This window comes from Vombatus ursinus, unplaced genomic scaffold, assembly GCF_900497805.2.
Source record: "Vombatus ursinus unplaced genomic scaffold, bare-nosed wombat genome assembly UNPS02014797.1, whole genome shotgun sequence".
Classification (NCBI taxonomy): Eukaryota; Metazoa; Chordata; class Mammalia; order Diprotodontia; family Vombatidae; genus Vombatus; species Vombatus ursinus.
The window spans coordinates 14,868,672-14,880,781 of NW_020954575.1; the positions used below are offsets into that span (position 1 = coordinate 14,868,672).

The following is a 12,110-nucleotide window of genomic DNA, read 5'->3' on the forward strand; positions in this document are numbered from 1 at the left end:
TTTAGGTAGAGAGCTCCAGCAATTCCCTGGTTAATTTAAGTCCCTTGTCACTACCACGTCTGCATGCCAGATCTGTAATGTTTTCTAATCTCATCTATTTATTCGTTCTGGCCAACTAACCAACTGTACACTCCCAAAATAGTATCACTTCTATTTCACCCTCCACTGACCACCAAATACTCTCCACCATGTGGTTTTTATTTGTAGTATTATCTAAAGAATAAAACTCTGGGCTGGAAATCAGGATATAACCACTCCCATCTACAATTCATCTTCAATAAGTTAACTGCTCTGAATCTCAGTTTTACCATCTGTTATAGAAGAATAATCCCTGGTTTACCCAAAAGTGCCCTGCACTTCGTTGCTCAACAAAATCTAAGTCAATGCTTACAAATGTGAAAATGCTCTGAAAGTTGAGTGATCTATGAATGCATGTTTTCATCTTTCCTAGATTGGGTGTGGAAGAATACTGACCTGACACACATCAGAGCTGATCAGATGTCTGGCCCAGATAAAGACATAAGGGAGGAGACAGAAGGTAACATAATGGAATAGCTGAGCTCACATGAGGTGTTTACTTATAAGCACGTGCAAACTATCCCAGAGGACCTCCGCCACTTCCCCTCCTCTTTGCTAAGGCACAAAGTTTCCATATAGGAGAGGTGTACACTGGAATCAGGAAATAGTAATTCATGAACAGAGTTCCCTTATCTTGTGAATAACGAAGCCATAGCACTAAGCTTGCTTGGGGATTATACTGACCTTGCTAAGAGGCAGGGCAAAGAAACCTGGAGAATCATCACTCATTTCTGACAGTCTTAATGCTTGACATAGGGAAGGGACAGACTGGTGGACTAAGCAGGTATTAAATGCCATCTTCTGACTGCCTCCTCTCAAAACATGAATGGGGAAAGGTGTTACAAGAAACTAATTGTTCCTAGCTCCATCTCAAAGACTAGGATAAAAGTAGACCATTTAGTGAGAACTGTACCCTAGAGTAATATTCAAAAGCCTAAAAGAAAATTTTTCCACTCTCCCAGAGCAGCAGTCAGACAGTAAAAGACTGGTCCTGAAAAGAATAATGCAACCTCTCCCAGTCAACAAAATAGAGGCAAATGTCTGTATACAGGGATAATTCCACTAATAAACTCTGAGAACAAAGTCAGTCTGCACCAGAGAGGGGTTAAAGGAAATTCCAGACCTCAGTAATGTGTAGATATGGAGACAGCAGTGACCCTGCCTAAAGTCCAGGTAGTGAAGACTAGGGTGTCTAGGCCTAGCTAGGGGGTTGAGGGATGGTGAAGTGAAGCATAGTCAGCTGAAAGGGGATCAGGGATTGATTGTTTTAGCCTTGGCTAAGAAACTACATAGCATGGAGACCAACTTGTCCACCATATTATCCTTGATCTGGTTCAAGAGCTCTAAGAATCAGTAAGCTACAAAACAGCACTAGCCATGTCATTAAATGACTCACTATCTAAGGACATATACCTACTATAGACTGAACATTTCATGCATGTTATTTTTCAAATGTATATTGATTTTTTGGGTAACATTTCCTTAATAACTAGATACTAACAGTATAATTACTTAACCTCTGTGAGTCTATTTCCTCATTTATAAAACAGGGAGAAATCCAACTGAATTTAAGAAATATTTAAACACCAAGGGAAGAAACTATGCTAGGCAATGGGGACTCAGAGTCAATAATGAAATTTCTGCCCTCAAGCATACACACACCAAAGTAGATACAAAATAAATATAAAGCAATTTGGCAGTGGGTGGGTGGGTATGGAAAGACCCTAGAAGTCCAACGATGGGGGGAAATCAGGAAAGGCCTCAATGAATTAGGTGATACCTGAGCTGACCTTTGAAGGAAACTTATCTATTGTTCCTCACTACTATTCTACTGTATATAACCTCATTCCCTAGTGAAGTGCGTGCTTTTAAAGTGCCATTTAAAAGAGCTGTTATTGCCATATTATTGCCCATAGTTATAAAGGTCAAACCACTGGAATTAGACTACTAAGACCTATAATCATGTTCCAGCTCTCACACTCTCTAGCTCTTTTAACACCAGCAAGTCAATTTCTTTACCCGTTTTCTCATTTATAAAACGGCAACTGATACTTATATAGCACTTATAGTTTGCAAAGTGCTATACGCACAATTTCAGTGATCCGGACAACTATTTTCTGTGAGGTAAGTACTACAGGGTTTATTATCCCCATTTCACAAATGGGAAACTGAGGCTCAGAAAAGCTGTGACTTGAATAGTCTATAACTAGGCAGTGCTGGAGCCAGTAATACTCTAGCTCAAAGGACTGAGATAATGTTTCATAAACTTTAAGCACTATAGAAATGAGCTATAACTATTATTACTCATCCCTTGAAACTTCCCTATTTCTGTTGAGGGCACCACATCATTCCAGTCACAGGTTCGAGGGTGTCCATTCTGATCTTTCAGTCTTCCTCACCTTCCATATCCAATCAGTTACTGAGGCTTGCTATTCAATTAACAAATAATTTACTCATCACCAGTGCCAGGTACTGTACCAAGTGCTGATCCATTCTAACCCCACATCTGTCCATCTGTATTCACACAGCTAACTGCCCTAGTTTAGTCTCTCCTAGACTACTGAAATGGCCTCTTGCTTAGTCTCACCATCTTTGGCCTTCCTCTCTCTAGTCCATCCTCCACATGGCTGTCAAAGTGATTTTCCTAAACAATAGATTCATCTCTTCTCCCTCAACTCCTTTGCACAGGCCATTCTCCTTGTGCCTAGAATGCTTTCCTTCATCTCTGCCTCTGGGAACCCCTAGGACCTTTAAGGCCTTAGATTAAATGCCAGCTTCTACACTCCTAACCCTCTCTAGTTTTCATACTCTCGTTGTAACGTCCCCTCAATTACTATCTAAGCCTTGGCTAAAAGACAGCAATGTGGGGCAGCTAGGTGGCGCAGTGGATAGAGCATGGCCTTGGAGCAGGACCGGAGTTCAAAAACGGACTCAGACACGTAACACTTACTAGTTGTGTGACTCTAGGCAAGTCACTTAACTCTGATTGCCTCACCCCCCCCCCCAAATAAAATAAAATAAAAGGCAGCAATGCATTGTGTAAACACTAGTTTTGAATTTGGGGGCTCAAATTCCAGCTCAGATGTTGAGTTTCTGTATAACCTTGGGCAAATCACTTGTCCTCTCTAGGCTCATGCTAGATAATGTGTTAATTCCCTTACCTTACCAGTTTCAAATTCCGTGAAAGTCCCTGTAAATCCCATGCACCAATATCAATGCCTGTGGCAAAACAAAACACCCACCAAGGTGCTATAACCCACCAGCACAAAAAGGTAAATTCACCTCAATTCCCTACCACTAACTGAAGACAGGGAGGGAATCAATGTTCTGCAACACATCCATATGCTTTCTATATGACCAACAATTTGGCTGAAATCCTTCACATGAACTATGTAAGCCTTTGTTACCAAGGTGTGGCTAGAAATATGACACTGGTTATTTGGGCTCCACAACAAACTGTGCTGGAGGAGCAGGAAAAACAAAGCATTTCTTAAAACACTATCATAAAATATTTCAAGTATTTTTGAGATTCTTTACTCAAGTCACTGGATTGTAAGTGTTTCCTTCCCCTAGATCACACCATACTTTAAAAAATGCTTCGTCAGCTTCTTTAACCCCATTTGCTAATTAAGGAAAATCAGACTTTCACTTTTGATAATAATTACTATTTCTTTCATCTGTTTTTTTTTTCCTGGGGGGAATCAGAGTGGAATTAACATTTTTAATTATAACTCTTTTATGTCTGATCCCTGTTCTTGTGGTTAAAGCCCCAGCGCAGTGAAATGGAGCCAAAAATGGTTACCTTCACAACTCTCACTTTTTCTCAACTTTCCCAGAAGAGCATGAAGAGAAACACAAAAATGCAAAAGCACCAAAGGATGCAGCACCTCCACCACCGCCCTTTCTCCCCAGGGCAGAAAATGACACCAGCACAGGTGAGGTCTGAATCCATTTCCTGTTCCCCTCTCTGAGAACAACTCAAGATTTCAAGCTAAATTTATTTCCAAAAAGTGAAGGTATGACAGCTGGGGGAGTTCCCTCCTCACAAGTCCAGGGAGTTATAAGCTACTTGCACCTCACCACAGGATGCTATCTAGAGAATCAGAACCCACCGCACCAAAATAACTCCTATGAGAGGTTAGCTTCAACAGAACAGCTGGTACCCTAGCCAAGGTGCCTTTGTGGAAAGGCTATATGGAGAGGTGAAAGGCTGCTGGCCTTGAGTCGAGACTCAGATACGACACCTGGCTTTATTATGTATTAGCCTTGTGATTCTGAGCAAGTTGTCTTTTTTCACTGCACTTGCACTTGCTTCTTTATCTATAAAACCACCAAAATGTTATTTGCACTACCTATCTCAAAACCATGAAGTACCTTGTAAACTATAAAATGCTGTATCTATAGATATAGATATATATCTCTATAGATATATATATAGTCCAATTATCTAATTAGCATTAGATAATCCACCACGGGGCAGCTAGGTGGCGCAATGGATAGAGCACAGGCCCTGGATTCAGGAGGACTTGAGTTCAAATATGACCTCAGACACAGTGACCCTGGGCAAGTCACTTAACCCCCACTGCCCCCCCCAAAAAGAAAAAGATAATCCACCACAAATGTTAACATATTACTTCCATGCCCACTACATGCTATGCATATGCTCTACCCCTCCACTTAAGAATTTTTAATAGCCTAAGCCAAACATAATTAAGCAACTGTTTAAGTGCTAGAAATCATGTATTCCACAACCAAATACATCTCAATTTTAGAATGATCTAAGCCACTGCTTCCTTCTATTACTGTAGAGTTAATAGCAGAATGCAATACAAACGAAATGTCTTCCTCACTTGAACTGTCTCAAATTTCTGGGTAATCTAGAGCTGGTGCTTAAAGTCAGAAAACAGAGTCCAAGAGAGAATGACTTCATTGAAATTGAACTTGACAGACAAAAACTAACTTATCAGGACCTATTGCAAGTGAGTTGTCGGGAATTAGGAATTAACCTTGAGCAAGTGATGAAGATTAGAAAGTTACCCAACACACTGCTCAGAAAGGTAAGTTTCCAAATGATGATATTCAAATTGAACTCTTGGTTGCAGTTATAGTTGGTTAAGTAAGGGGTCCAGATTTATCTGGGGGCTAAAAATAAATTTCAGTGTAATGCACATGGTTAAATCGTTTCAGTATTGTAAGGCAGTAAAGCTCAATACAAAAGGTCTTGGAAATTCAGCCCTGGTTTCTGTTGCTTGGGAGCTATGTGCTTTGGGCAAATCACTTACCCTCGGTGTCCATCTGAGAAATGGGGCAACTCCACTACCAACACTCCAAAACAATATGAAAATGTTAAATGCCATTAGTTGACTCTGCTGATTTATGAACCTGATAAAATTAGAAAATCTTTGAGTGCAAAGGTTTTGCAGTTATGGCATTTGCTTCCTGAGTCGCATGGAAGAACTAAAAGATTAACAGCAATGAGAGTATCCAAATGAACTTGCCTTTGTTTGCTCAGCATAAACTAATTCTCCTTCCTAGCTTATATAATAATAATACTTTGGGGTATCCTCAACATAAAACATTTTTTCCTTTCTGAATTTAAAAAAAAAGCCCCATTTAAAAACATTTTATTTTATTTTTTATTACAAGTTCTCATTTTCTTGGCAATTATGATGGATACTTTTAGTTGTTAAGAAAGTTTTTTTGCTGTCTGACATATAGTATGCCATGAGATTTCTTTACAAATGTGCTGCACAGGGGCAGCTAGGTGGCACAGTAGATAGAGCACCAGCCCTGGATTCAGGAGGACCTGAGCTCAAAACTGACCTCAGACACATAACACTTACTAGCTGTGTGACCCTGGGCAAGTCACTTACCTCCATTGCCTAGCCAAAAAAAGAAAAGAAGGAAAAAAAAAAAAGAAATGTGCTGCACAGAAAATTGCATGGGGGTACAATCGAGAAATTCTGAACAATTGTAGATTTTGGGGGTGGGGCAAATGGTAAGAACTAGTCAAACTGGTTCTAGCATTAACTTGTAGAACAGGAAAATGTTAGCAAAAATGATTCTGTCTTCATATTTTCATGGTTATTATACATATCAATCATGAAGAGATAAGTACAGATTTCTGTCATTCCCCTACTCCCAAAAGGACAAAGATATTTCAAGACTACGGGAATTTCAAGAACTAGAGCTAATTCTAGTGAACCATGGCATGACAGAATCTACACCATCACTGATAGAGAAACCCTGCTACAATCACAATGCTTCGAAAATGACTTACTAAGCCAAATATAAAAACCTGAGGAAAAAATTCTAAGTGCTGGCTATGGATCAAGAATCTGATTCTACTTTCAGCTCCAACCTGTGACCGAAGTTTTGTGGCAAAATATAATTCTTCATATATAACTTTTCTGTAACTTCACTTCCCAGGTTGTTTCGTGTTTTTTTGTTTGTTTTGTTTTTTAATGAAAATGGATGTTTTGTTTTGTTGGGACAGAAGAGCCTATAGTTCTTAAACCAGTACCAAATACATACAACAGCAGCACTTTGTTAAACAGAAATGTGTAAAAGTAAAGATTAGCTAGCATTCATCCACCAATAATTTATTATCTTCTATAGGTGAAGTACTAAATGGGCTTCTTGAAAGATAATTGTTTTTTAATAGCTGGTTATTTAGGCAGCAACTAGGTCCCAAACTCCTACATTACCACACTAACCAGTAAGGATCAGGCAGGACCGAGTGAAGCTAGTAGTTATGGTACCTCACCTCATAAACTGTGTCAGGATATAGTTCCCTCATTCCACAGTGAGCAACTCTGGCTCCTGAACAAACATGGGATTAGTGGGCCCCTTTGCTTGAAGTCAGGCTAATCTAATTTTCCTGCTTAGGTACTTCATCTGATACTTGTGAATATAACTGCACTGAATTTCTAAATTATAAAAATGGTAGCACACATGTTCAATTACCTCTCAAAATGACACGCCTGCCATAGCATCTTGGTTATCCAAATGTACCTCTTAAATATAACTACTTAATTCCAGTTGTTTTATTCTACTACCCAATACCCTCCAGATCATCTTCTCTAGTAAATGTTTCTGTACAGTGCACTATAGGCACTTAATGTATGTTACTAATGTTTAAAAAAATCAACCCAAGTCAAATTACCAAAATCAACCTATTGCCAAAGAAATACTTTGTAAAATTACACAATTAAGCCAAATATAAAATAAGAACTAAAATTAGGTTTTTGTAATTGTTTATATTACTGCTCTACTGTATTAATGTAGGTATGGTTAACATATTTCTTCTATGCAGAATGTCATGGTATACTTTATAGAGGTAAATCTACTTTTTTTAGTAGAACATCAGATCCAAATGTACCAAACACTAACATTTGGAAATAAATGTGATTCTTAAAACATGAAGTGGAAAACAAAAGAAGTTGGGAAGCCTTTAACACCTTTAAAACTGGTTTGTGAATTAGATACCTGTTTGCTCCTTTCATTAACTAAAACAATTTAGTTTTGTAAGTTACTCTGTCAGTTCTTAATCTTTTTTTTTTTTGTCAGAGACTTTGTTAGCAATCCTGTGAAGTCTATGGATCTCTTCTCAGAATGCTTTTAAATGCATGAAATAAAATACAGAGGATAATAAAAATCAATTACACTGAAATATAGCTATGAAAATGATAAAAATTAAGAAAACAAGTTCATAGAAGAACTCCTATAAATCAAAACCAAAACAAACCAAACCACCACTCCAGGCTACTCAGAATCAGTTAGCAAATCACCCCTTTGAAATGCTAATAGAAGAGCTGTTGATTATTTTGCTTATTAGCCCAGACACCAATTATTACATTCTTAGTGTATATACCTACTATATTCACTTGAAGCAATTCCCCATTTGAAAAGTATCGTTTATTTAAAAATTAGTATTTTAACTCTGAAATGGTAGGGAAAGAGAATGAGACAATAAAAATAATTTGCTCCTCTGATCCCCCAAAGTAAACTTCCCAGATGCTCACTTAATCACTTCTTCCCTCCACAAAGTCAGCCTATCTTCCACTTTTAGCATGCTTTAACCTTTTTTTGTGTCCTGAATCCTTTTTGGCAATCTGGTAAACCCCACAGACTTTTTCTTAGAATATTTTTTTAAAAAAATAATCAAAGGAAATTCTAAATATCAGCTCAAGGTTAGTGAAAATGTCATTTTCCCTCCAAGTTTGTAAATCCCCTAAAACCTATTCATGGACTCCAGGTTAAGAACCCTTCACCTAAAGTATGCTAAATATCTAGGAAATGCTAGTACGAAAGCAGGACTCACCAACCTGGGAAACAAGCAGGCCAACCAGGGCTCTAAGACAACAGCCAGGAGTTTGCCATAAAGCTTCTATGGCTGGCAGCTGTAATCCTTCCCAGTCTAGGAAGAGATTTATTTTAAAGCTCTGTGTGTATTTATGTGCATGCATGCATGTATGTATGTGTACACACATATGAATGCAGGTTTCTTTTTAAAGAAGCCTTGAAGTTGTCTGTCCCACACTACTCAGAACTTTAATCTAGGTAGGATCAGAAAAAAACATCTATTCTTTTTTTTGGGTGTCTCTCCTTCTCCCCCAATCTAAAACAAAAATTTTCACATGGTAGCTATTGAGTATTGGAAAAATATCAAAAAAGTAAGAATGTGTTGAAGGTGGTCTGTTGGCATGGCATTTCTCTGCACAGTAGCCTCATTTATTTGTAATGGCATTGTTCTGAGACAGAGGTTTCACTGCCTATGCCCTAGACAGGAACAAAAGCCCTCAGTTCTGGCAGAAGCCCAAATGCAAATGATGCTAAGATAAAATAAAATAACTCAAAGAAAACCTATTAGGACCCCAAATTTGGCACCTGAGAAAGATACCTTTTTCACCTGCCACAAACACAAAGTAGAAAATTCACTCACCTGAAACTGGGTGATTTTCTAAAATACATGCTATGAATTTCTCTATTTTCATCAACGACCAAGGACACCCCTCCCCCACCCCACATTCTTAACCAACCATCTGACAACTTTTATCTGGTATTTTGTATGATATCCTAAATACAAGCATTATTAAAATACACACTAAGCTTAGTGTAGCTGGAAATAAACAGAGTAAACATAAAACTATCCTTCACGGTCTTTTAAAAAATAAAAGACTTGAATTGACCAAAATGCCCAAATCCATTGATCTAGAAATCTTACTGCAAGGCATAGATCCCAAGGAGGTAAAACACAGGTCCCACATACACTAAAATATTTGTATCAGCACTTTTTGTAATATCGAAAAAGCTAGAAACCAAGTACATGCCCACCGAACAGGAAACTAACTGTGATATGAGAATGTAATAGGTTATAACTTAGTTATAAGTAAAAATAAAAAATAAAGAGGAATGAGAAAACTTAAATATGAACTAATACAAGTAAACAGAAGCGGGAAAACAATATTCATGACAGTATAAGTGGAATTTTTTTAAACCCCTGAAACTGAATGCTATGTAATTATAATCACTTAATTTGGCCCTGATGAAGAGATGACTGTGCATTTCCTCTTCTTTGCAGAAATGGGAGATTATGAGTGTGGAATATTGTATATACTGTCAGAACCAGTTGATTGATGAGTTGATTAGTTTTGCTGAACCTCCTTTTTTTCCCTTGTGTTATAAGGTGTGACACAAGGATAGATCTAGTGTCCTGAAAGTTTTAATGCAGTTTAAAGCTATTGATATCAATAGAAATAAAACAACAAAGGACTTGAAACTTGGTGAAACTTCAATTAAGAATGCCTTTTTAATTCTACGTTTTAAAAGAGAATATTAAAGATCTTAACTTTTTCAAATCTTCCCTTAATTCCACCTCCTTTGAAGTTCCTCGAATGACTTTAGTATCTGGCTCACCGAAACTCTCTCTACTCTGTTCCCAGGACTTCAACACTCCTATTGCTGATCATTCTAACAAACTTTCCTCAGAGTTCAAGGAGGAATTTATCCCCTTATAGTAAGGATTTGACCTCATCTCAACATTTCAGTTACACAACACCAGTAGTAAGGCCTTATAACTCACTATCACATCAAACTACACCACCTCTAGGAACCTAAACTTTTCTCTAAATTCTTCTCTAAAACCATTATGGCTACACTTGTAAAACTTTCTCAGTCACATAAAACCTGGTTTTTGACACTTATTACGACTGCTGGTATCTCCAGCTCTCCTCTCTAAGAGTCTCCCATTTCTCTCCACTCTAGATAGAGAACTCAGCTTGTACTTGCCTCAATGGTCAGCTACTTTAATGACATACTTGCCCCTCATACCAGAGGTTCTTTTGTCTTGTGCTGACGGCAGTTCCTACCCTGCTGATAATCTTCAACCCCAAGTAAATCCTGCCATCTAATTTCTCTGCTCCTTGCCTTCCACTAAGGCTGAACAGTCAGGAAATCATATGCAGTCCACCCACTAAAAATTTACATTCCACAAACTAGAGCTTGACAAATTAATTTCAACATGAATCTCTTATCTTGTCCCCCACATTTGACTATTCCAAACTTCTACTCTTTACTCAAGCTCCTAGCCCTGCACTGTCTCACTCCCAAACAGCAAATGACCACTTATTTCAGGTCAAAGCTGGCCATGTGTTACACCTCAACTCCCCTCCTCTAGATTTCTAAGATTTTCACTGTCTTCACTGATATACTTTCCCTTTAAAAAGGCAATTTAATTTTTGCAACCAGCTGTGGAGCATTAAGTCTACATCTTAAAAAAAAAAAAAAAAAAAGCCAAGCTTCCCAGGAAAGAAACATGGCTTTGCTTCTGCATGCATACAGCTTTATGAGAACTATAGATGCAAAGAAATAGGAAGAAGCCTTGCATGTGTTACATAAAATTATAAACAAAACATTTAATACAGTAAGAAAGCTGAAACTGGAGTGGCATGAGCTTCAGACTGGATTCAAGCTTCCTGGATCTGAAGCAATCATAACTTTACAATCAGCCCTGGATGAACAACAATACACACTGTATTTTCAAGGTTCACTGGTAAAGTAACTGACACTGACCTCAGCTAAAAGTAAAATGCATATTAAGAACACTCTTGGTGTTTGGCCAAATGGTTATTGTGCTATTTGTCCACTTCTTTCAGCAGCCTTCTGCTCTAGAGTTCTCATTGTCTTCAGACACAATGGTGGCTCTCAACCGTCCCATGCTCCTTATGGGGTAGTAAATGTTGGCTCATTGAGGATGCAAACAAATTATAACCTAAGCAAGAGTATTACACAAAACATACATGCACTTAATTTAAAAACTTCAATTTCATGCATAGCATTACATAAGTTCCTCCACTAAAGTCTTACTTGTATGCTTCATCGTAACAAAGAGAGGTCTGGTTTCTCCAAGGCTATGCCAACAAGTCCTATTAAGCTGGACAAGTCTCAAGACTGCCATCTATTGTCTATGGGCTAGCCTAGCTAGTTCAGAGAGGTGAATTTTTGCAGGCCAAAAAGGAATTGTGAATGAGGGGAAAGGGAGGAGGAAGGAGAGGGAGGTGCAGAGGTTTAATTTTAATTAATTACACTAAAAAAGAAAATAAAAAATGAAAGAGAAGATATGATCTTCAGTGGAGGAACTTTTCACAATTATGAAATCATGGATCTTTTGAAACACTGAAATATTAAAAGGTAGAGATATTTTTACAAATGACTACTTAGCTGATATTATGCATTTTAAATTGGCATAAACTGAAAGAAGTATCACCAAAAGTTGTGAATTTTAAAAAACTCGGTAACTTTTTTTGTTTTAAGCATTTGATCATAAATACATGTCAGTAATGACACTGAAGAACTTAGAAGTATTGACAAGCCCATTTTTCTACATTTCCCAATAATGAAAATATGATTGTGTGTGTAAAATACATCAGCAACCCACACTTCAAGTTGTGCTGGCTTTGTTTGATAATTTTAACTTGACCACCCTCTATTTAGAAATCCATAATTAACCCTACTGCAGCAACTGTTTTCTT

At 37.8% G+C, this 12,110-nt stretch overlaps 1 protein-coding gene across 1 annotated transcript; it reads left to right on the top strand.

Moving 5' to 3' along the window:
• Window positions 1-321: 321 nt before the first annotated feature.
• On the top strand, window positions 322-7,382 carry ANKRD40CL (ANKRD40 C-terminal like). The gene is made up of 4 exons (XM_027870335.1): window positions 322-538; window positions 3,915-4,013; window positions 4,960-5,135; window positions 6,227-7,382. The coding sequence occupies exons 1-4, from the start codon at window positions 433-435 to the stop codon at window positions 6,359-6,361; spliced, it is 516 nt and encodes a 171-aa protein (XP_027726136.1). The 5' UTR covers window positions 322-432; the 3' UTR covers window positions 6,362-7,382.
• Window positions 7,383-12,110: the final 4,728 nt, after the last annotated feature.

Bases quoted from the DNA above. Each gene is read 5' to 3' on its own strand.
- ANKRD40CL (XM_027870335.1), top strand. From the start codon at position 433: ATGTTTTCATCTTTCCTAGATTGGGTGTGGAAGAATACTGACCTGACA. The intron at 539-3,914 runs GTAACATAATGG...CAACTTTCCCAG, and splicing joins CATAAGGGAGGAGACAGAAG to AAGAGCATGAAGAGAAACAC. The intron at 5,136-6,226 runs GTAAGTTTCCAA...TACTCCCAAAAG, and splicing joins CCAACACACTGCTCAGAAAG to GACAAAGATATTTCAAGACT.